Source organism: Poecilia formosa, unplaced genomic scaffold (genome assembly GCF_000485575.1).
Source record: "Poecilia formosa unplaced genomic scaffold, Poecilia_formosa-5.1.2 Scaffold14, whole genome shotgun sequence".
Classification (NCBI taxonomy): domain Eukaryota; kingdom Metazoa; phylum Chordata; class Actinopteri; order Cyprinodontiformes; family Poeciliidae; genus Poecilia; species Poecilia formosa.
Window position 1 is genome coordinate 1,606,189 of NW_006799953.1, and position 22,087 is coordinate 1,628,275.

General features: G+C 40.0%; 1 protein-coding gene across 3 annotated transcripts in view; it reads right to left on the minus strand.

The window, feature by feature from the left end:
- The window catches only part of gabra3 (gamma-aminobutyric acid type A receptor subunit alpha3), a 118,197-nt gene that overhangs the window by 45,770 nt on the left and 50,340 nt on the right, over positions 1-22,087 (minus strand). For all 3 annotated transcript variants that reach the window (XM_007545884.2, XM_007545883.2, XM_016668292.1), the window contains exon 3: positions 5,712-5,833. In XM_007545884.2, the coding sequence (XP_007545946.1) occupies positions 5,712-5,833 (122 nt within the window). The remainder of the gene's footprint in view (positions 1-5,711; positions 5,834-22,087) is intronic.

Here is a 22,087-nt window from a genome sequence, read left to right on the forward strand (position 1 = left end):
ATGTATACCCTGACCTCAATTCAGATGCAAGATGTTGCTTTGAGCGACTTCTCAGGCTGCTGTTGAGTAAAACGACCATTTGTGTGACTGAAGCTCATCCACCAAAGCATAAAAAAAACAAAAAAAAAAAAAACAACCCGCTCTGGGCTACGCTGCAGTTGACATCTTTGGAAAGAAGACATCCCTCTTGACCCAAATTAATTTGAGCTAGCTTGCCCCAAAAACATTTAGCAGTACCTAAGGGACTGGTGATTCAGGAAACGAATGCAGCTGCTCGACGTCTGGCTTGTGTCAGAGCGTATTCTTTGTTCAAACAGCTTTTTGCACATCTTTTCACTCATGTTGTTCTGACTGGAGAACTTTTTCTCTGTCTTGAGTCACTTTTTAAATTTTTTTTTTAAAGACATAACAGCAATTTTGCATGTTGTGTTAATACACGACATTTTTCACTTATTTTATCGGGTTCGTGTTAAAGTGGCACAGTGGCCTTTCTGCAAGGAGTTCCCATTTATTCGTTGTGAAAGGATTTTCAAAGATAAATATTTTGTTGCATCCACTTCCCTGTTACACTTTTCTTTGCGTGTTACTTCATCGCAGCAACAAAAAGCCTCCAGTCCCAGTATGATCCGTTGAGTATTACAAACATGAAAACGTTCTAGGTGTATGAATGCTTCTGCAAAGTATAGTGAATTTATGTGATGGTGGCGTTGTGGTCTGATGAATTTCAATGGATGGCACTAATGTATTTGCTAAAATTGACTAAATCTTTAGCAGATTTAAACATAATTCAGTTTTGCCTCAAAACTTTCATGTCTCTAAATTAAAAAAAAAAAAAACTGCTGAAATTTTAATTATTTTTAATTGTCATCACCCTGACTCCAAATCTATGTAAAGAGATTCATCACCAAAAGAAAAGCTCAGCTCAGAATTAAATCTGACTGAATGTCTGTGGAGATCAGACGCTCTCACATATTTTCTGAAAGGTATTCAGTACGTGGGATGTTAACAGACTTCTCCCTCGCTTAATGAATGACTGAATTAAACGAGAATTAGTTCTCACAAATAATTAGTCCGAAGGTGTGAACTCTTACGCAACCGGGCTTCTGCTGCCGTTTCTTCGTCCCCTCTGACAGATTTGGTCGTTTTTTGTTTTTTTTTTAGACGTTGCGCCAAAGATCGAAACGGTTTCGAAATGATTTGCCAAGGCTTTCTATTTTACAGCGCAAGAACATTTTAACAGGGAGAATTTTATACCCGCTGCAAATGACCCAGCAGCGAAGGACTTTCCCCCCCCGAACATTTAATAATTCCTCTAAACGCAGCGTTAAGTAGGGCATGCGATAAGAATCACGACAGTCAAAAAAGTCGCCCTCTTCGGTGTGGGCTGAATCAGCTCCTCTGGGGCAATCATGCCAAGCAGGCTCTTGGGCCACTGGCGAGACAAATTGCTGTTCCCAGTGGAGCAGCAACAACTAGAGATAGATGAACCCTTTCTCCAGAAGTGAATGGATCCTCAGCTCTCGCTGTGTCCCAGATCTGAGCGACCACCCACAGGTAAGTCTCTAATCCTTTAGCAAAGGGCCCCACTGTGAGGAAAGATCCACCGCCACATTAATCATTTCTGCAACACAAATGGCTCTTCCAAATATGTGATTATCGCAACACAAAGTCAGCAGTTTGCATGGCAGGTTTAGGCAGTAGCAGAACAAGTCGCCCTCTTTCTGTTTGTGCCGGGGCCAGGCGGCTGAACAACAGAGGCAGACGCTCCCGAGAACAAAATGAGATTGCGTTTTCTGGTTTTATTTCGAAGAACCTACGACAGACAAAAACTCTGGACAGACAGCAGCTAAACTAACCTGTAGATATTCTTTCTTTTGTTTCAGACAAAAGCTCATTTAAATTATGCGTCGGGGTCCTCACAGAGAAATGTCACTTGTAGATTCATTCACGCTATTTTAGTTTGAAAATCTGTTTTAGTGTTCTTCATTGGACACTGCGTGCATGAGTGTTTCTAAGTATCAACGTCCCTTAAGACACGAAGCACGAATAAATATTCAATCACACGTGGTAAGGATATGTAAAAATTAGCAGTTTTTGATATAAGCACAATTATTTAGCGGGGAAAAAGAAATGATTGTTTTCTGCCAGTGAGATTATAATGTACTGTGGAATAAATACCAAAACAAAAATATGTTCCTTAAAGTAATACTTTATTTTAATTCTAGAAAATCCAGTGAATAAATGTATTAAACGTAAAGGTTGAATTTCCTTTTTTTTTTTTTTTACTTTTAGGTTTTCCCCATGGGTGCCAACAAAAGTGGCTCCAGACCGAAGAATAAAATGACTTTAATAAGAAGGAAAAAACAAAATCAGCCTTAACATTTATAGATTTGTTCCATTAACTCTGCTTATTTCCAAAAAAAAAAAAAAAAAAAAGACATCAGGTGAGAACAAATCATTCACGCAATTCTAGTGAGAAATGGTAACGACCTGCACGTTCACAGAGACCAGGTTATGCAGCCTGGTGCCGGTAAACCCCCCCAGACAGGCTTGAGTAACAAGCAGCCGAGCAGAAATGGACATTCCAGCTGGCTGGTCGAGAAATAATGAAGCCCGCTTGATGAGCATGTGGACTCACTGTTATGCAGTATGTTGTCCCCGGAGGGATGAATATTTGGATCAAATGGCCTCAATTAGTGGGATTTTCACTGACATATATGCTTATTTGCCATTTGGGCGCGACTGAAGAAAGACTTTCACCCAGAGGGAAATAAATTTCCACAGTGGAGCCGCGCAGAGAGTGGCCTGACCTCATCACGGGCCGGCGAGGCGTCTCTGCCGGATAGAGGGAGACGCTTCAGATTGATGGGAAGCAAAAAAAAAAAAAAACAAGATGAGAAACTGTATTTTTGTCGTTGTTGTTGTGGTACAACCAAAAATTAAATGGATCTTTATGGAAGACAGAAGTTAAGCGTTTCAACGTACAATCAAAAATGCTGCGTTTGGGGGGAAAACTAACACCGAGCATCACCCTCTGTACGCCATACCGACGGGAAACATAGTAGTGGCAGCATCATGCTGTGCTGGTTGTTCTTCTTTAGCTGGGTCAGTGAGAACAAAATATAGGATGATACTGAAAAATTAAGAGTCCAGACTTAGTAAGACGACCAGAGCTCAAAGGGAACGGGTTTAGAGCAAAGCATATTTATGTTTTAGAAAGATCTAGTTAAAGTCCACATTTGAGAATGTGTACAAATGCATGCCATACCATGGTCGACCCGCAGCTTAGGCAGTATAAACAAATGTTAAAGGTGTCATAAAAGGGGGGAAAAAAACAGCAAAACATAAAAAAAAAACAACCAAAAACTAATCGATAATAATATGATTTCCTAATACAAAGTATTGTGCACTAATTCAAAAAAAATAAAAAAATAAATAAATTTCAATACTCCATCTAAAATGAATCAAACGTTGCTTAGCTCTCAAACACACACACATGGTCAAATGTCCATGGTCAAGGCGACACATTTTGTTTGCATTGGGCTGCAACTGTGCCAGAACATTTACAATATGAAAAACTAAATAAGTAAAAACATTGCCTTCAAACAACACAACTTACAAAGATTAGACAACAAAATGCAGCACTCAGTGCACCAGCGTTGCTCGTCGTCGTAGTTTATTACATCGCTTTCATGCCAGTGCCATTTTGTTGTCTTTTTAGGCCGAGCCAAATTTTCCTTCTTCCAAAAAAAATTGGATCCAGAATCAGAAATGCTTTGATGCAAGTTCTGCTGATTTCATTGCATTTTTTTTTAAACTGTGGCAATACTGTGAATATTACACAATACTGCAAAACCTACCAGAGAATAAGAAACAAGAGTCACGCAAAATTTTGCAAAGCACGCCAACGCCAGGCCAGAACTGTCAACCTTTCTGATTTTTATTCATAAAGACTTATTTCATATTATTTGATTACAATATTATATTGTTATTTTAGATCTTACGCTGTCTGATTTTTACTACGCTAGTTTGATTTGCTTAATTTACCAGTTGAGCAGTGAGCCTAAAAACGCGGCTGTAACGCTCACCATGTGAAATCCATGAGTGCTAAACTGGATTTCGGAGCGGCCTCATTCTTTTAAACAATTCATGAAAAGTTACAAAGAGGGTTGTGACCATTTCTTTTGGGATTTGTGTAAACAATCACACTACAGAGCTATAAACAGGCACAAATGAACACATGTTTCCAGGGACATAAAAATAGATGCGTCATAGAAGTTTTTCCTGCTGTAACACAGACAGACGGTGTGGTGAAAATTGAAAGTCCCGTTTGGACTCTGCGTGTGCCTGTGTGCAGCACGGGAGATCACGTTGAAGCCGCCTGAGGCTTTAAAGTACCTTCAAACCTATATAACCTTCATAAGCTTTGCCAAGCTCGGCTGCAGTATCTGCTGACTGCGTCCGAGCGAGAGCAACACGCCAACCTCAACTTACTTCCTCTTGTTTTAAGGACATCGGTGTTCACATGAAGCTGACCTTGAGAGTCCAACTGTGTTTTCCTCCCCTGTTGCCACTGCAACTGATTTTCTTTCTTTTTTTATTTCTATCTTTTAACTAAAATGAATGGAATTAAATTATGATGAATCAGTTTGAAATGCATGAAACCATCTAAATCACGGGTGACCAAAGTGTGGCCGAGGGGCCATTTGCCGACCCCGGACTGATTTTGTCCATCCCCTGATTTTGAAACTTAGCCCTGGAGGTTGATGGTGATGGAAACTTTTATATTTGCAAAGTAACCACATAGTTTTGCATTCTTTTGCAAGAACGAACTGACTTCTTTTTATTTATTTATTTATTTAGCCATTTTCTTTTAATAAACACCTGAAAAATATTTATGTCACTAGGACAAACCCACAACACTCTTTGTGTTTGCTCTACAGTAGTTTACACATCTCTTTCTACAAAAAAATTCTAACTACTTTGTTTGTTTAGTAAAACTATTTAGGGTTGAAATTATCAAATTAATTCTGATTAATCAATTATTGAAGTCATTGTCAGCAAATTTAGTAGTCGATTTAATCATTAACTTGAGCGTAGATTCTCCAACAAAAGGCCATTTCCTGAAAGAACAGCTCAAATACTGTTAGACCAAAAATGTACACACATTGCATTTAATTTCATATTTTTAAAAGGAATTACATGTGTCATATAATGTTTTTCTAATTTAATTTAATTTAATTTAAAAATCGGCAGAATCTGCCAGGTTTGTTTTTAACCAATAAATTTATTAATCATTAAAAAAAATAGATTAATTGATTACTAAAATAATTGTTGGTCGTAGCTTTAAACTACTACATTGTTGAATAGATAAAACAATACGAGGGTGTTTTTAAATACATTTTTACTTGAAATATTCCTTTCCTTTTTGCCCCACGAGTCCATTTGACTTGACATTTTTAGTCCAAATGCCGAAAAAAAAAGACCCGGTGAAGAAGAGCAACTTTTAAAACACCCCACAGTGCATTTACATACATCGCTAATATTCTTTAGGAGAGCGATAAATGAAGAGTAACATCTCAGACGCCACAAACTAACGTACATGAATGTGCATCACCCTGGCGAGCAACAAGATTTATCTTCATGCTCATCAACATCGAGCCTGAAAACACCGCCTGCGTGCGATATATCGAACAAATATCATCGCTTACCTCCGAGCCCGGGACGTAGCCTGTTGTCGTACCCATCCAACAGCCTGTCGAGGATCCGGGTGAAAATGGTAATGTTGTCTTTGCTGTCATCAGGCAGCGGCTCTCTGTGTCCAACGACTGCCCTGCAGGGGGGCGGGACAGAAAAGACAAAGGTGGAGTCACAAAAGTGAAGCATGTAACAATTATCAACGAGGACAGAAATCTGGAGTTTTAGTCTTTGGTTTGATGGGAAGTGACGCCACATTCTCACAGCGCAGCTTTCTGTTTCAAGGCCGTGCAGACTGAACAACCATCATGTGAACAAACGGCATCTATTTATTCACATATTCTGGGTAGAGATTGGTCAGTTTGTTTAGGATGATTTTTGTACGTCGCTGAGAATATCTTAGATCAACGATTTTCCCGCCGGCGTTAATCAATATTTGATTATCGTTGCCTTTTTGTTTATGTAATGTTTTCACAGGATGGAGCTCGTGGTGAGGAAATGCTTCATAAAAAAAAGAAAAAAGAAAAATCAAGAGTTTTTTCATTAGAATATGTTTTGATCTAAACCCTCTGATCGTGTATATAGTGTTTTAATTTCCAAGGAGAAGGTGAAGCGTTTTTTCAAAGTTTCTTTTTTTTTTTTTTTTTTACTTTATCTCCTGCTTCCCTGTCCAAGCAGAAGAGTAGCATCTCCAACACATTCACTTCCATACCTCTCTCGTTTTGGTCATTTTGGACCTGATGTTTTCTCTAGGACGTCTTCCAGGTGACACACCAGACCTGCTTCCAGTCGCCACCTGTCAGGTTCAGGGTGATCCAACTCCGGGCTTCAAGAGCAAACACTCTGCTTAGTTTAGGAGCGTATCCGGCCCCAAAAAAAAGCTAATTCAAATGAGTCATTATCGTCGGGTCCTGGATCAGAACCAAAGTATACTGAAAAATTGGCTGTTTTACAACTTTTTCCAGAAAATAATGTGCAATTAAAATAAGTAATTTCCTGTAAGATTTAACAACAAACTGATACACGATGCTTTTAAGTACACGGGTGTGAAATTGTTTATTCGTAGGTACCAAACGGATTTCATGAAATGAAAAGCGCTCATGTGGCGTTCGGTGTGATTTCCACCGTTTGCTTCCACCTGCACATCTAGGCAATAAATAAATAAATAAATAAATAAATAAATAAATAAATAAATAATTTCAGTCTCAACCTCTTCTATCACAGCCAGAGGAGCGATGGTTTGTGCATGACGGTTCTGTCCACACCCAGAACTTCTTCCGGCTTTTATTTTTTTCTTTCCAAATCACATCTTTCCTTCCTGCCGCTCTCCCGTAATAAAGTCCAGGTCTGAGCAGGGTTTTTTTTTTTTTTTATTAGCGAATCCATCACACTCCATAAACCACTCTTATTAATTTATATCGCACCAAATCTCCAGCAGAACAATAATGAGTTGAAATGAAAAGGCGAGTATAATGTAGGTGGAACGCTGATGACTTAATGAGTACCATCTTTAATTAAACCAAAATGCCCCAAGGAGTCGACCTATAATATCCCAGTAATCCTGGTGGAGAGCAGCTCCATGCGCCGCCGCTCTCTCCCAGACCCGGCTTTACGTCATCTCCTAACGAAGGAGCTTTAGAGGAGTTTAGGGATCGAAGAACGGCCTATATACGTTTTCTCCATTCTGCAAAAGTGAACCGCCACTCACAACAAATCTGTCTTTTCCCGTCACGAAGGCTTTCTGTAACTTAACAAGCCCAATAATAACAGCTGAGAATCCACCCAAGCCGTAGCCATGCACACTCACCGGCTGCTGATCCTATTACTTACAGGCAGCGTCCATTGTAATCAGCTCAGCGTGTTCGAAACGACAACTGCGTTTCCCGTGGCGTTTGGGCGAGGACTTCAGCTGAAAAACGGTCTTTTGATTGATCGCTAAAAGATATTGACAGACGCAGTGCAAAAAAAATAAAAAATAAAAAATCAAAAACATGTACCATAATCAAACTTTAAGATTTTAAGTCCCCAAACAGACGACACACTCACACAAAACTAAACCGAGGTAAAATAAATGAGTTGGACAAAGTAGAAATAAGATACAACAAATAAAAATGCATGAAAACAAAAAAAGTGTTGGGAGGCATCAATCGCAGATTAATGACTGATGTTTGCAGACTTTCCTGTAAAGTAATAAGCAGTTTTTATCTGTACTAGTAAGAAGATCTACTACAGGTTTGAAAATTAAGTATCCGGAGTGGTGGAGGCAAACATGCTGTCCGGATGCAAGTCGGACCAATCGGTGTCATCAACTGATTTGGAGAATCACCTGATTGGAAGTCCCCTGAGCTGATGGCATGTTCCCAAACCATGGGAACACGCCATACATGCTTAGATATGTTCCCAAACCATGGGAACACGCCATACATGCTTAGATATGTTCCCAAACCATGGGAACACGCCATACATGCTTAGATATGTTCCCAAACCATGGGAACATGCCATACATGCTTAGGTATGTTCCCAAACCATGGGAACACGCCATACATGCTTACATATGTTCCCAAAGAACAGGAACATTCCATGTTTGGTGCTGATGGACAATTAATCCAATGCAAAACTCAGGTAGAAACCAACCTGAATGAAGGTTATCTCTGTAAAAAAAAACAAACATGGTTTATAATTTCATTTTTGTCAAGTTAAATCAGCAACTCCAACACTTTTTAATGTGTTCGCTATCTCCACCCAGTTGGCATGCGCCCTTAGAAGAACCAAGCGCACCCATTCCTTTCATTGCTCAAGTTCAGCAGGTAACCTGGTTCACCTGTGCTCACACAATGACCTCTCCTCTGACAAAGAACCTGAACTGAAAGCTTCCTCAAAGACACCACTGGTACACAACGGACAATTTTCACACTTTACACGATTCAGATTGAACTCAAAAGACCAAAATAGATTTACTGTTTGATGCAAAAAAAATTTTTTTTCATGTGTTTGAAAACAGATTAGTTGCACTGCTTGGAACATAATTTGTTCATTTAGTTAATTTAACTTAAAGGTAAATTATAAAATCCTTACTTGTGAAGCTAGTTAATTAGCTGAAGTTAAAATGAACTTATTACCTGCAATTAATATTTCTCCTTTCTATTTGAAGGTTTTCAACCTACTCACATGAGCAATACATGTTGCCCGTTCATATGCTGCTGCTAAAATTCCTCTGAAATAGAAAAGATGAATAAAAAATGTCACCAACATGAGTTGTTCCTGCGTCTCTTTGGAGGAAGCAAGATGAGGTGGCTTAAGAGAGTAAAAGGTTGACATGTTTAAATATCTTTTTCCCCAATTGTTGTTCCATTTCTGGCTTTATTTCGAGCTAACAAACTCTTCCTCACTCAGTAACAACTCTCACGCTGAAGGGTGCGTCTTAAGATTAACGTGCTTCATTTTAAATGAGCAAAGAGGAAAAACAAGTTGTTACCACTACAGATGTCTGAATAAAAACCATGATTTCTGGCATATTTTGCATCAGTTTGACGTGCCGAAGAGAGCAACAGAGCTGCGACGAAGGCTTTTGGGAGGAAAGCAGCAGGGGCACAGACGGCACACCTGCACTATGTGTGCAGACAAAGCTGACAATTATTTCTGATTGACTTCTTAGAACATGTTTGGTTCAGACGCGGAGCCAAGACGCGCCAGTTTTCAAGCTGGAGATCTGACAAAGAAGCCCAGCATTGCCGTTGCTTTTGGTACTAAGCTCTTCAGAGCAACGCAGACGGATGAATCAGGCAGGATTTCACTCTTGCTAGAATATCAGCGACTCCACTTTAAAATAAGCCTTTTAACGCCACTTTTATCTCTCTGACCAACGCGTTCTACGAAAGCAGCTCAAAAAAAAAACTTCAGGAAGGCTTCAGAAATGTCAAGGATGAGTTTACCAGCAATAGTTAATATCCCACTCGCCATGAATCATGTGTCAAACAAAACCCTCTCTGACCTCCCCTGTACAAATTCAAAAATTAATGAGAAACCTTCAGTCCCTGCGAAACCTTTCCAGCTACGCCTGCTCTCCACTAGAATATGCATTTCGGGAAAAAAAACAAAACACTCATGTAGTGAGTAGCATCTGCGTGTTTTCGCTGGAGCGACACACACACACACACACACACACACACACACACACACTCGATATTTTCCAGTAGGAACCAGATGTTAAAATTCACAGATGAGCACAGAAAAAAAAAAAAAGGGACACTCTCTGAATCGGTCGTCGTTTCTGTTTTAACACACGGGGTTTGTGCTTTCTGCCAGCTGCTAGTTTTACTTTCTTGGTTCTCTTCGAGACGCATCAATTTATTCTGTCTGACATTTTGAAACGTCTGAAAACTGCCAACGGAGAAGAGACCCAGGTACCGAGGCTCGAGAAAGACGTCCACACGTTTCCTCCGAGCTGATTTGTCCCATTTAATTGTGACGACGGGTCTTGGATCTTATTAAACGTTTTTACGGCTCGCGTGTTTTGCATATGAATGGCGTTCGTTGTTAATAATTGCTGGGCTCTCTAACTGCACATTCTGCTCTACAGAGGCTATATTGTAACAGCTGAGAAGTGAATAGTTGAGGGATTTGATCGTTAGTGATACGCTTGACTGTGGCTGTTAAAGCCCGAGGAAGAAAAGATGGCGAAATCCGCCTGTTTGCTTTTAGCAATTCAAAACTGTTATATGTGGCGCAAGAATGGTAGAAGCCCACGATGTGGTGGTTAAAATACAGATCACTGGGAATTTAACAGACAAACATGTGGAGAGTTAAAGCAATGTTTTAACTCTCCATGCTATTGCAGTAGCGTTATGTCACACAGAAAAAGTGAGGGAAAAATTCAGCAGGAGGAAAATTTCTGCTCCAAAAATAATTACTGTCCAGATCATGTCTTGTGTTTGCTTCTCTTCAGTTCACACCACAAGTTATCTATAGGATCAACGGTCTGGATCGGGGCTTTTCACGCTCCGCAGCATGAGAGAAAGGCAGAACAAAAAGTAACTGCGGACATTTAGTCGACCTCGCCAACCAGTTCCTTCATCTGGCGCCACCGTTTAAAAGTTAGCTGGAGCGGAGCTGTCTGTTTCTTACATCCCAAAATTAGCTGAAAACTTAATATGGAGTTACTAAATTCAGCAGTGAGTTGCTTGACATTCATATTGTTTTCATGCTTTTGACGAGGGTTGATAACTTTACGCCGAGGTTCTGTTTTTAGATCTCGTTTTGTCTGCTTTGCCACTCCATAGTGAAGTTTGGTTATTTTTGATACGTTTGTGTATAAAACTATGTAAGGTACTGAAATGGGACTACAGATTATTTGTGCTAAGGGTCCTTAGCAATTCAGGTAAACTGCCCATGACCCATTTATTTACTTTTGTGGTGTTTTTGACATCTTTTGAAATGCTAATGTTTGGGGGGGAGGATTAATTCTGTCATTGGCATAAGTTTGTTTGAATGTAATTATGTGATTATTTATTAAACTAGTTTATTGATTTGCCTTCTCAGTGGTTATTAATATGAATCTAAAGCAGGTCAACCCATCAGTGAAACATCAAACATAGGGACACCAAAACGTTTAGCGTAACCAAGATGGGGGACGATTTGTTCCCTAAAGGTGGAGCAGCTCTACCAAATATTGAAGAGCCCAGGGTTGGATGAGAAAGTTATGGAAGAAGGTTGATTTTTCATTCTTCTGCACCATTTTTGTGTAAATTTAGCCTTAACTAGATACTCCTATTATGCTAAAAAGCCCAATCATCATACATTGTCAGTAGAGGATTTTAATTTAACACCAAAGGGTTTACGACTCCTTGTTTAGTTTAGAGTCTCACACCATCATCACCGTCAAGTTGAAGAAGTCCACATTTAAAAAAAACAACCTTTCAGCTAAATTAATTTCAAGGGAATTGCTAAAGACACCAATAACTGTTCCACGGACGAACCAAACTGTCGGCCAATGTGGCAAATTAACTCTTGGCACAAAATTGCCAGTTACCATAGGCTGCAAACAAAAAAACACAACAAAAAACCCTCAAATGAGACATTTGGCAGCAGTGAAACCGTCAATCCAATCCTCAGCTTAGCAAAACACTGATTAATCGTCTGAATAATCTAGCTGCTACTTTGAGATAGCTGTCATCGCTCGCTGGTGATTCATGAGGCTGGAAAATAAAACGTGGAAAAAAAATATGAACATAGATACATAGGTGCAGGTAGTTTAGTTAGGGTGGAATAATACAAGCCTGCAGCCACCGCCAGCTCTAAATGATCTGCGCTGGCAGCAGCAGCTGTTAAGAGAAAAGCAAGCAGACAGTCGACTTCTTTCGCATTTGTGACACATAAATGACCACTTCCAACAACGGCACGGCCTTAATGAAGCAGGGAGTAGTCGATGTTAACCCGAGGTGGGCTTTGATTGAGAGATAATTAAAAACAGATCTGAGTTAAACCTGCAACACACATCCACACACTCGTTCCCGTCCTCTGACGCGCCGGTGTTGCGCTGGTTCTCGGGGCTAAAGCAGCTGCATCTGGAGGGCAAATGGCGTTTTAGCTCGGCTTCTCCCCGTTTGTCAGCAGCGTAACGTATATTCAAACATCCAGCGGCCTTAATGTAACCGTTAGGCTTTAATTTTGCGTTCAAATGTACAGTTTTGTTATGCTCGCACGGCAGCAGAAATTAGGCACAATAAACACCTTCACAATCCTCTAACGGTTTAATTAGACAGGATATGTATTAAGTCGGGGGATAAACGTCCCGGAGCACAATTATGCAACCTAATAAAGTAAGCCCAAACTTTGCGGGAAATTTCTCCCCTCTGATGAAGACGCAGTGTGAAATGTGATATTACCCTGTGAAAATGAAGTTGCCTAATTAGCTGTGTTCTCTCAACATCACGGCTTTAATTAATTATTCCTCGCTTGTTTTACTGAAAGGATCCTGTGCTAAAATTATTATTATTTTTTTTAATTTTGATTTTTTGGATCAATATTTAACAGATGGTGTCAAAGGCCCTTTGATCCCGACTTCAACAAACAGCTGCTGCCTGTGCCTTTATGCCGCTGGATAAGTTCAGTGATGTCGATTGATGCTGCGGCATGCATTGCGTACAGGAAACGCTAAACATGTGACAACAAACGTGTGTGTGTGTGTGTGTGTGTGTGTGTGTGTGTGTGTGTGTGTGTGGTCTGAGGACCCCGGCGGGCTGAGTTAGCGGACCGGGCGTGCTCTGAGTGAGTGGTCTGGCTCCGATCCAGGGTTAGCGCGCTGAACGGATCTGACAGCTGAAGGATTGCAGGCTTGGGGGGTTGTAGGTAGCGGAGGTCCGTCAGGGCAAGCAGGCGCCGACAGGGAGGTGTGTGGACTGAGCCGGAGGAAAGCGAGCAGCAATGAACGCCACTTTGGTGGCAGTGGGAGGCGAGCGTGTATTTTTATGTGACGGCAAATGGAGCCGAGCGAAGAGGAGGGGGGTAATTATGCAGACAAAAGTTCAAATGCAAATGAGTGTTTCGTTCGGTAACTGATCGGTCTCGTTACATAAGGGAAGTTATGCCATCCCACAACCTGCGTGTTGAATGTCTAATGCCGTTAAGGACAATCTGATTTCACCGCCATGGTTTTTTTTTTTTTTTTTTCCTCCAGTTTTCGCTAGGAGGTGAAGATGATCAAGTGAGATCTTATAGTGAAAAATTGTTGCCAATATGGTGAACAAAGCCATAATCAACCTGCGGGTCGCATGAAACGCCAATATGCTCTGCTAATGGGAAGCATTTCTATGAAAAACAGGTTGTCTAAGCAATTAGGAATATTTAAGTGCTACGTAATGGGCTCTGGAAGCAGGAAGGGCTGAAACACAAGGATGAAATATTCAAACCCCGTGAGATTACAACCACAGGCTTCGATGGTTTTATGTGAGAAATCAACACGGTTTAGCTCCTGATTATAATTTTTTGACAGAAAATCATAATAATAATAATAATAATCAATCATCTGTCACTGCTATCTGAGTGAACGTTTTTTTTTTTTTTTTTGAACCGGTGAAATACCTTTCAGTCTTGGCGTATCTGGATACTCCATTTGTTGTTATGCTAATTAACTCAAGCTCAGTCAGATTGGACGAAGACTTCATGTGAACAATTTCAAGTCTTTCCACAAATATTCAATTGACTTTAGCTCTCGACTTTGACTAGGCCATTCTGTCATTTCATCGTATCTCTGACTTTTAGTGTCGTTTCTTTCAGGAATGTCCTGAATTCACCTTCATCTTTCTTTCCATGAACTCAGATTAGTTTGTCTTTCACTGCTATAAAAACAAAGCATCCCAAGCGCACGATGCTGCCACACTCTCATCCGTCTCCGTGGTAACGGTGCGTTCAGTATGATGTCCAGTGTCGCTTTTCCACCAGAACATATTTTTCATTTAAGCTAGAAAGTTGAACTTTTTCCCCCCTTCTGAGTGAGTACCTTTTTTAATAAGTTAGATGTTTTTCTTTTTTTTTTTTTTTCTGTACGGCTTGGTTGAACTGTGTTTTATTTTGAATATAAATGCACACCACACTTTTCAAAATTTTGTTCTTAAAAAATTTGAGCCGTGTCTGTTTTCTTTCCACACTATTCTATTGTTCACCGTGTTGTAATGTCTCAAAATGTAGAAAGCTTCAATTGGTAGGAAGCACTCTACGACACATCCCCTCTTATACGTTTATAAATACTGTCCAAAAAACAATAAATTATAGTTCTTTTAATCATCATCGCTGAAATCTTAACTAAGAAACACGAGAGAAGATTCAGACTGAAGAACTTTGGGGTTACTTTTTACCCAAACAACTCAAAATGGCTGCCGTTTCTGCGTCCTCGGGAACCATCCAGGTCTCCTTTACAGCTGCTGTGGATTCAGTCGTCTGAGGTGAAATTACAGCAAAAAACATATGAGGAAGAATCCTGAAGTCCCACCACTGATAACGACGCTGATCATGCAGCAAAAGACTGCATGATCAGTCTTTTACTGATCATGCAGTAAAAGATGACTGCCTGCACATCAAAAAAAAAAAAAAAAAGAACAGTAAAGGCAGAAATTAAGTATGAGAGCAGGCTAAACACGACACTAAAACTCTACATTCAATGTAAAATCACACTTCTTTTCAGCTGATTGGGTTAAACTTCACATTTTTATCTTTCAAACATCTTCAGGCACTCTGAGTTTTCACATTTAGACACCTGTTGGTTTCCACTCCGTAAGCTACAGACGAACCGCTTTATTTACTCAAGTAAAAAAACAAACAAGCAAAAAAAAAATCTTTCCGTTATTCCTAACATCTAAATCCCACAAAGGGGAAGAAGCCAGAAAGCGGGGAATTTCTAATTAGCATGCTGTTGATTTAGATGGTGAATTTGGAGCTCGTATTTATTCATGAGGTAACCTTTGCATCGCAACTAATCTTCCTTACGACAGATCCTCCCACTCGCCGCTTGAAGATTCCTCCAACAATATATTGATGATGCTGTGCGGCGGGGCATTATGCGGCGGATTGTTTCCTACCAGAGGACGCCTTGTATCGTTCGCAGGCCTCACAATGTGACTGATTTTTCTTTGTGAGCCTCTTTGTTCTGCCTTCCACTTGTCTGTTTGGGGCAGATAATGCGCGCAGGAGTGAAGCGGGCGGAGGCGGCGGGGGTTAGCTGTTAGCAGGAAATCTCCCAGAAGGCGTTCCTCTCCTCTGGGGGGGGGGGGGGGAATAAAAATATTTCCGTGTCTTTCTTCTGCTTTGATAGATGTGTTGAGCAGAACCTGCTCTGGATTGAGAATCTGTGGAAACATCAGCGGTGAGAGGATTGATGCAGGAGCTGGTTTCGGCAGAAATGGGTTTCGCATTTCCTCCCTCAGGATGAACCGTTACAACTTTTTGCGGTTTTCTCCTCTGCGCTGGGCGCGACATGGATTAGTTTTGCTTTTATTCCCAATTGTTTGACAAATCAATACTTTATTTTGTCTTTGGTAATTAAAAACATTAGCACTTTATTCACAAGGGAGAGGTATTGATCTACTTTGTAGCAGGGCTGTGAGATATGGCTTGAAAATAAAATCTGATTTTTATTTTTTTCAAGCTAGATGCATCACTTTCTTTTCTTAAAAACAATTTAAAAAAAATCACAGAAAATGTTTCACAAAAATGTCTTTAAGTATCTTAATCATCCTTTCTGTGGGTTGTACAACACAGAATTAGGGTCAGGCTGCGAGAATTTCTGTTTAATTACGAGAATATAGTAAGAATATTGGCCTTTAAAAAAAGACGCAATGTGACCAGAAAGAATAAATTAAAATTACGAGAAAAAAGCTTAATCAGGAACTAATGTGAGGAACTTTCTTTATGTGGTTCTTTCTTCAAAGTAGAAAATTGTTTATGCAATCGTTTGAAATTCCTGCATTACATGAAGCCACATGAAGTTGATCTGAATCCAAAGTTAAAATAAGTAGAAGCTGCAGAGAATGCTGGCTGACATAACTCTGAATTATGGGAACCATATAGGAGTGAACTGGGGGGGGGGGGATCCCCAAAATTAAATCTTTAAACATCAAAATTTGATTATTCCATAAAATTTATCACCCAGCCCTACCAGTAAGCTTATGCTTTTATTTTGTTGAAACCATCACAAAGGAACATTTCAAAATAAGAGCCCCACTGCATGTGAGGTTATGCAGATTAGCTGTCCTGCACTGCTGCGTGACCTTTGGGTAATAACTTGACTCATTCTTACTCAGAGTGGCAAACCGGGCCGACGCTCATGTAACATTTTCACTGGAGCAGAGATTTCCATGGGATGATAAATATTTATCGCTGCAGCTCTGTTAAAAAGTCGGGCTCTGTTTCCCTGCGGCAGGTTGATCTCACATCCAGCCGAGCCCCACAGCTCAGAATCTGGACACCAGTGACCCAGATTCAGTTCAGTAAGGTCGTATTTTTCAGGAACTCAACATTTCTTCATTTTTGATACAAAGTCGTCCCTTTTAGACTCTCTGATGTGCTGAATCTGACTGTATTGAAATAGATTGTAATTAGCTTGAGTTTGACTACAGGGAATTGGAATGAATAGACTTGAATTGTAATTGTTACAACTTTATGAAACTCTAAATGTGACTGTTGTATGTTTAAAAATAATAATTTGAGTGAACTTGATTGAAACTTGCATCCATACCAGATTATCGTGTTTTGGATGCAAATTAATGTTTACTTTTTTTCTGTAGTCTTCTCAGAAGACTTTGTTTGCAAATCTGTCTCTTTAAATATTTTCACACTTTGTCAAATTACAGACTGAAGCAGCGATTTTCAAGTGATGTCACAGACTTTTAATTGGCTGGACTTTGACTGGTCCACTGTCACACATGGAAGTTCTAGTTGTGTGTTTAGGATGGATCAGACAGACGTCTGCTGGATGTCAGAACCTCGGCACATTGTTTTGTTACTCAACTCTCCTTTAAACTTCTCCACAACTTTTTACCTGACCTGACATCTGCTGCTCCTTGGACTTCATGATGTTCACTAATGTTCTCAAATAAATGTTTATTTTATGTCATTTGGGGAGCAACTTGTTAAAACGCCTGTTAATCTTTACAGATCCATGTTTGTGAAGGTGTTTTCACACCTGACAGTCAGGTGGACTCGGTCCAATTGAGGACCAAAATTTCAACATTTCTTATATTTTCAGCTGCTGCGGTTCGCTTTCACACCGCGCTGCGTCAAACAATCCAAACTGAGTCAAAAACCTTCTGGTCCGCCCCAAACAAACTAGAGTTGGATCAAAGCGGACTAAGCGGGGCTTGGTGTGAATGCACCCTAAAAAAAAAAAAAAAAAAAAATGCTGAAAATTATGGATCACATAAAATGTAATTAAAATATATGAAAGTTTGGGCTTGCTGCTTGACAGAACGAGGAGAACGGCAAGCAGAAGAATACTTTTGCACATCGATCCATGCATTCCTGTCAGAACCTGAGATATTCCCCTGCGAACGCTGCTGGAACGTTTCCAGTTTCATATCTGGCTCTCTTCATAAGGCAAGCACCTGAGGGACATTTTTAGTGAATCTCTAAACCACCTTCCACTGGGTACACTCTGCAGTGTTTACACACTACATGCCAAGTTAGGTTATTATTTGCTGTCTGGGGAAAAAAAAAAAAGTTATGAACCTAAAAGAGTGAACTAAGTCAGAAAATGTATGATACAGTTTTTGCTCAGATGAGAGGGATGCTCGGGCAATTTTAGCCCAGGAGGAAGGTTATCAATAGTTGTTTGGTAATCGTCAATGACGACGTCCAACGGTTCTTTCCAGGAATCTGTTTTAAACACTTCCAGATCAAACGCGACGCCGGCGCCACTTCAGGGCTCGCCTCACTCATTGATTACCGTTCAATAGCCGCTGCTCTGAACCTCACACGAAAGAAAAATCACCTTATCTAACGCTTTGTGGAAGCCGGTTCAATAGTTGCTTGTAAAACACCGCAGTCTGAGATTTAAACATAGATTTTCAACATGGATTCACCTGCAGTGCGAAACAGAAAATTTTGCACAGTGTTTTTTGGTTTTGTTTCAAGAGCAGATCTTGGTGCGCTTTAAGCAAGTTAAAACTATCTTTTTGGAAAGATATAGCAGCGTGGCTTTGAATTGTTATTGATTTAAAAGTATTAGTTCTACGTCAGTGTTTTTCACTTGGTGAAAAAAATAATAAAAATTAGTGAAAAAATTTGCTTTTCCATTAACTTAATAGTGTTATCTGTAAGTTAATTTGGACTTATTTCAAATGTGCGAAGATATTTGCACTAGAAATTACACAAAAATTCTTAATTTTGTGTCTGTGCTGCGTGAAACTTTGTGCCGTTTCAGTCGTCCCAAAAATTTTTTTAACAAGAATTGGATTATGACCTAATACGACTACGGAATGAGGCAACAAGTTATGAAATTAATGACAGGAAATGTTCAGGATGTTTCCAATTTGCCTGGTAAAAGTCTTCACAGCTGCGTGCCTCTTAACACATTCCGTGTTTTCATCCCACACACACAATCTCCATTCCCCCCAGTCCGTTGGAGGTAAAGCTTCTGCCTTTCTCAATCTGTGAATTTAACGATTTTCGCCTGCCTTGTTGTCCTTGATCTTAAAGCTGCTTTAATTCACTGCCATGACAACCAAGGTCAGAGAGGGGGCAGACAGACGCCTTGCTTGTCTTTCCCCCCCGCTGCAGCTGACCAGTCGTTGAGACTGCGTGATCATTTTAAGACTTTCTTCTTCTAAAATGAAGGAGTGGTTGTGAGCAGTTGGCTGCCACGTCCGCTACGTCAGGGTTTTAGTCAGCCGGGCTCCGTGTGTCATTCCACAGCTTGGCGTTAGTGCGATCAGTTAATCTTATGAATAAGAAAATAAATAAAAAACAATTTGAAAAGCGGTGGAAGAGGACTTATTTATTTTTGAAGCTCCTCCATGCTCCATAAGGTCTATCCCTGCAGCAGCAAGTGAGATTGAACACGAGGTTTGGTTTAAAATGTGCGATATCAACAATTTGTGTCATCAGCCTGGTTTCGGGGTGTATTCAGAGGCTAGCTACGACTCTCGGCGTCACATGCGGCCCCCGATATCTACGGGGATTACAAAAAAAAAAACGCCATCAGCTGCAGCGAAGATATCATTTGTAACCCTAAGCGCGCTCCACAGAGCAGCTTCACAGCCGTAAAAACCAGACTCTTCAAACGACGCGCTCGTTTTTCACGGCGGACAGATTCGCCAGCCTATTTCCAATTGTGACCGCTTCCGTACGAGGCAAAGGAAAAGCGAGATTAAAATCAGCTCCACCAGCTGACGGCGTTTGAATGTTTTTTCCACATTCAAAGTCTAAATTACGCCTCTGGAATCATGGCGGTATTTTATTTATTTATTTTATTTTATGTTTTTTTTTTTTTAAACAGACGTAGAGGGAAATCCAAGCGGTCAGACTGAACCATGACGACACATCCTGTTGCGGTTTCGCTCATTAATCCTCGCTACACAGGTGACGTACAACGCCCCATGTAATTTCCAGCCATGGAATGGGGTCCATATTTCTTGTTGCTCTGCTTGAATTGCTTTGATTTAGAGACGCCGTGGGTGAGGGCGTCATGCTGCACATTTTTACAACCGGCCTCTGTTTTCTCCCCATCTGGCTGAGAAGCGGCGGCTTCTCTGTGAAAATATTGGAGCCCATCCTTCTCGCATCCTGACATCAGTGTTATCCTTTCCTTCCTCCGTCGTCTCGGTAACACATGTTTTCTCTCCTCACTCTGCTTTCAAGACGATTTCTCTCACTGCTTCGTTTTCGGCTGACTGCAGCAGAAACGAGTATTTTCCCATCTGTAGAGCAAAGTGGATGTTAGTCATGCTGGTGGACTTGTGCATATGGCTATCTATCTGAAATGGGCTCCGATAATATGAATTGGTCCGTTGGTAAAGTTATTGTTTTAACATATTGTGGATGGTAGCCTTTCCAGGGGGGAAAAAAAAGCATGACACGGCAGGAATCCGTGCTAAAATTAGGCAAGGGCGAGAAGGAGACTCCCACTTTATGACGCCCTTGAGTAAAAATAGCGCATTTTCAAATGGTGCTGCAGAAACATGATGGAATGTAGTTTATGTTCAACAGCATTGTAGCGTTTACTCATCCTGCTGCTGAACAAGAACGTGGAAACTGCACATAGAAACCACTTGCCACCCTTATCCCACCTAAAACATATCGGTGATTATTTTAATGGGAATAAAATCCACTTTTCAGTGCATGTAGACGTGAACACCACGTCTACAACCTTCAACACTCGAGTCGCATTCAGCCGATATTTTCTGCTCTTTAAGTCGAATCAATTGAGCGAGTTTTAGATTTTGAACCTAAATGCGAGTTTGTTGAAAGATAAACCTAAAAGTAGTAAGCTGTGTTAGCTTTTTATTAATTTTGTCAAACCTCCAAGAGTTGAATAAACTGGAATTTTTAAGTTGGCACTTAAAGTGAAAGTAGAAAAAGGCGGGAAGCGGGAGCTATTTCCCAGAGTGCTTAGCGGCATGCTTTTGTATCCTGTGTTGCACCGTGAGTGATATGGAGGCGTTTTACATTGATACAAGTCTTTTTACGTTCAAGTTAATGTTTATTTTAATACAACTGTTCGCATTGAGTTTTGAGTCAAGTTTATTAACAGATTATACGTTTTGTTTGTGCAATTTGAAACAAGAAATGTAAGTAAAATAATTAGTTATTTCAATGTGATAATAGTGAAATGTGTGCTCTTTAAATAGGTGAGGGCTGTTTTTTTTCTTGCATATCGTGAGATAATAATTTGGTTTAAATTGCAGCAGTTAAAACTCACAATTCAAGATTAATGAATTTAAAAAGCAATGTTCAGACAACTTGTGTCTTGTTAAATCGACTTCATGAACCTTAATTTCTGAGTGAAGACCAAAACAATTTTCTTGTTGACTTCAATAGCATTTTCAAGTTCAACCACCTTTAAATGTTTTATGGTTCTGATTCGAAAAATTATCCACAATAAAAGTTAGAATAACATGCAATGTCTAAGATTTAGTCTGTTATTTTGATTCTGATAAACAGGCTTAAGCAAAAGTAGAGAAAAAGTAAAGTTTTCTATATAAACATACAGACTCAATCCTGACTATATCTGACAGGGGTATGAAATTTTTTTTTAGCTTGATTATTTATGTCTGTATACGTAACTTGGCAAAGATATTGTTCTAGTAATTAACTCAAGTTCACAAAGATTTATTGGGACTCATTAGGTAAGACGCCGACTCCCTGGTTTCCCCGATGTGGATGCATAAGAACGTGAATGTGTGTGTTTTTGTGTCCGAACGGCTGAATGCGAGTTGCACTGTAAAAACGGTCAATGAAACCAGAAAAAAAAAAAGAAAACCAATCAATTCAATCTGTTTGCAACAGGCAGCCTGTTTATCCCTGTAAAAGAGTTTACTGTCACATTTGAAAGTCACAAGAGCCGAAACGAGATTAATAAACCAGATGAAACTCATTGATTCGTTAAGTGTATTATCCTCCTGGAGCACTTGGCATCAGGGTGCAAATTTTACAGCAGCCGTTGGCAGAGGTGGTGGAGGAGGACGTGGAGTGGACGCTTTTACTCCTTCCAGCATTTCACCTCCTTTATGGCAACACCTGCTCCTGCGACACGTTCCTAAAAGCACATCCTTTCATCATGTCGGTCATTGGCAACACATAACTCTTTATTTAAACCAGTCATCAAAAAAAAAAAAAAACTTTCACCTTTATGAGAAAATTTGAGAAACAAAAAAAAAAAAAAAAGGACCTTGCTGTAAATATT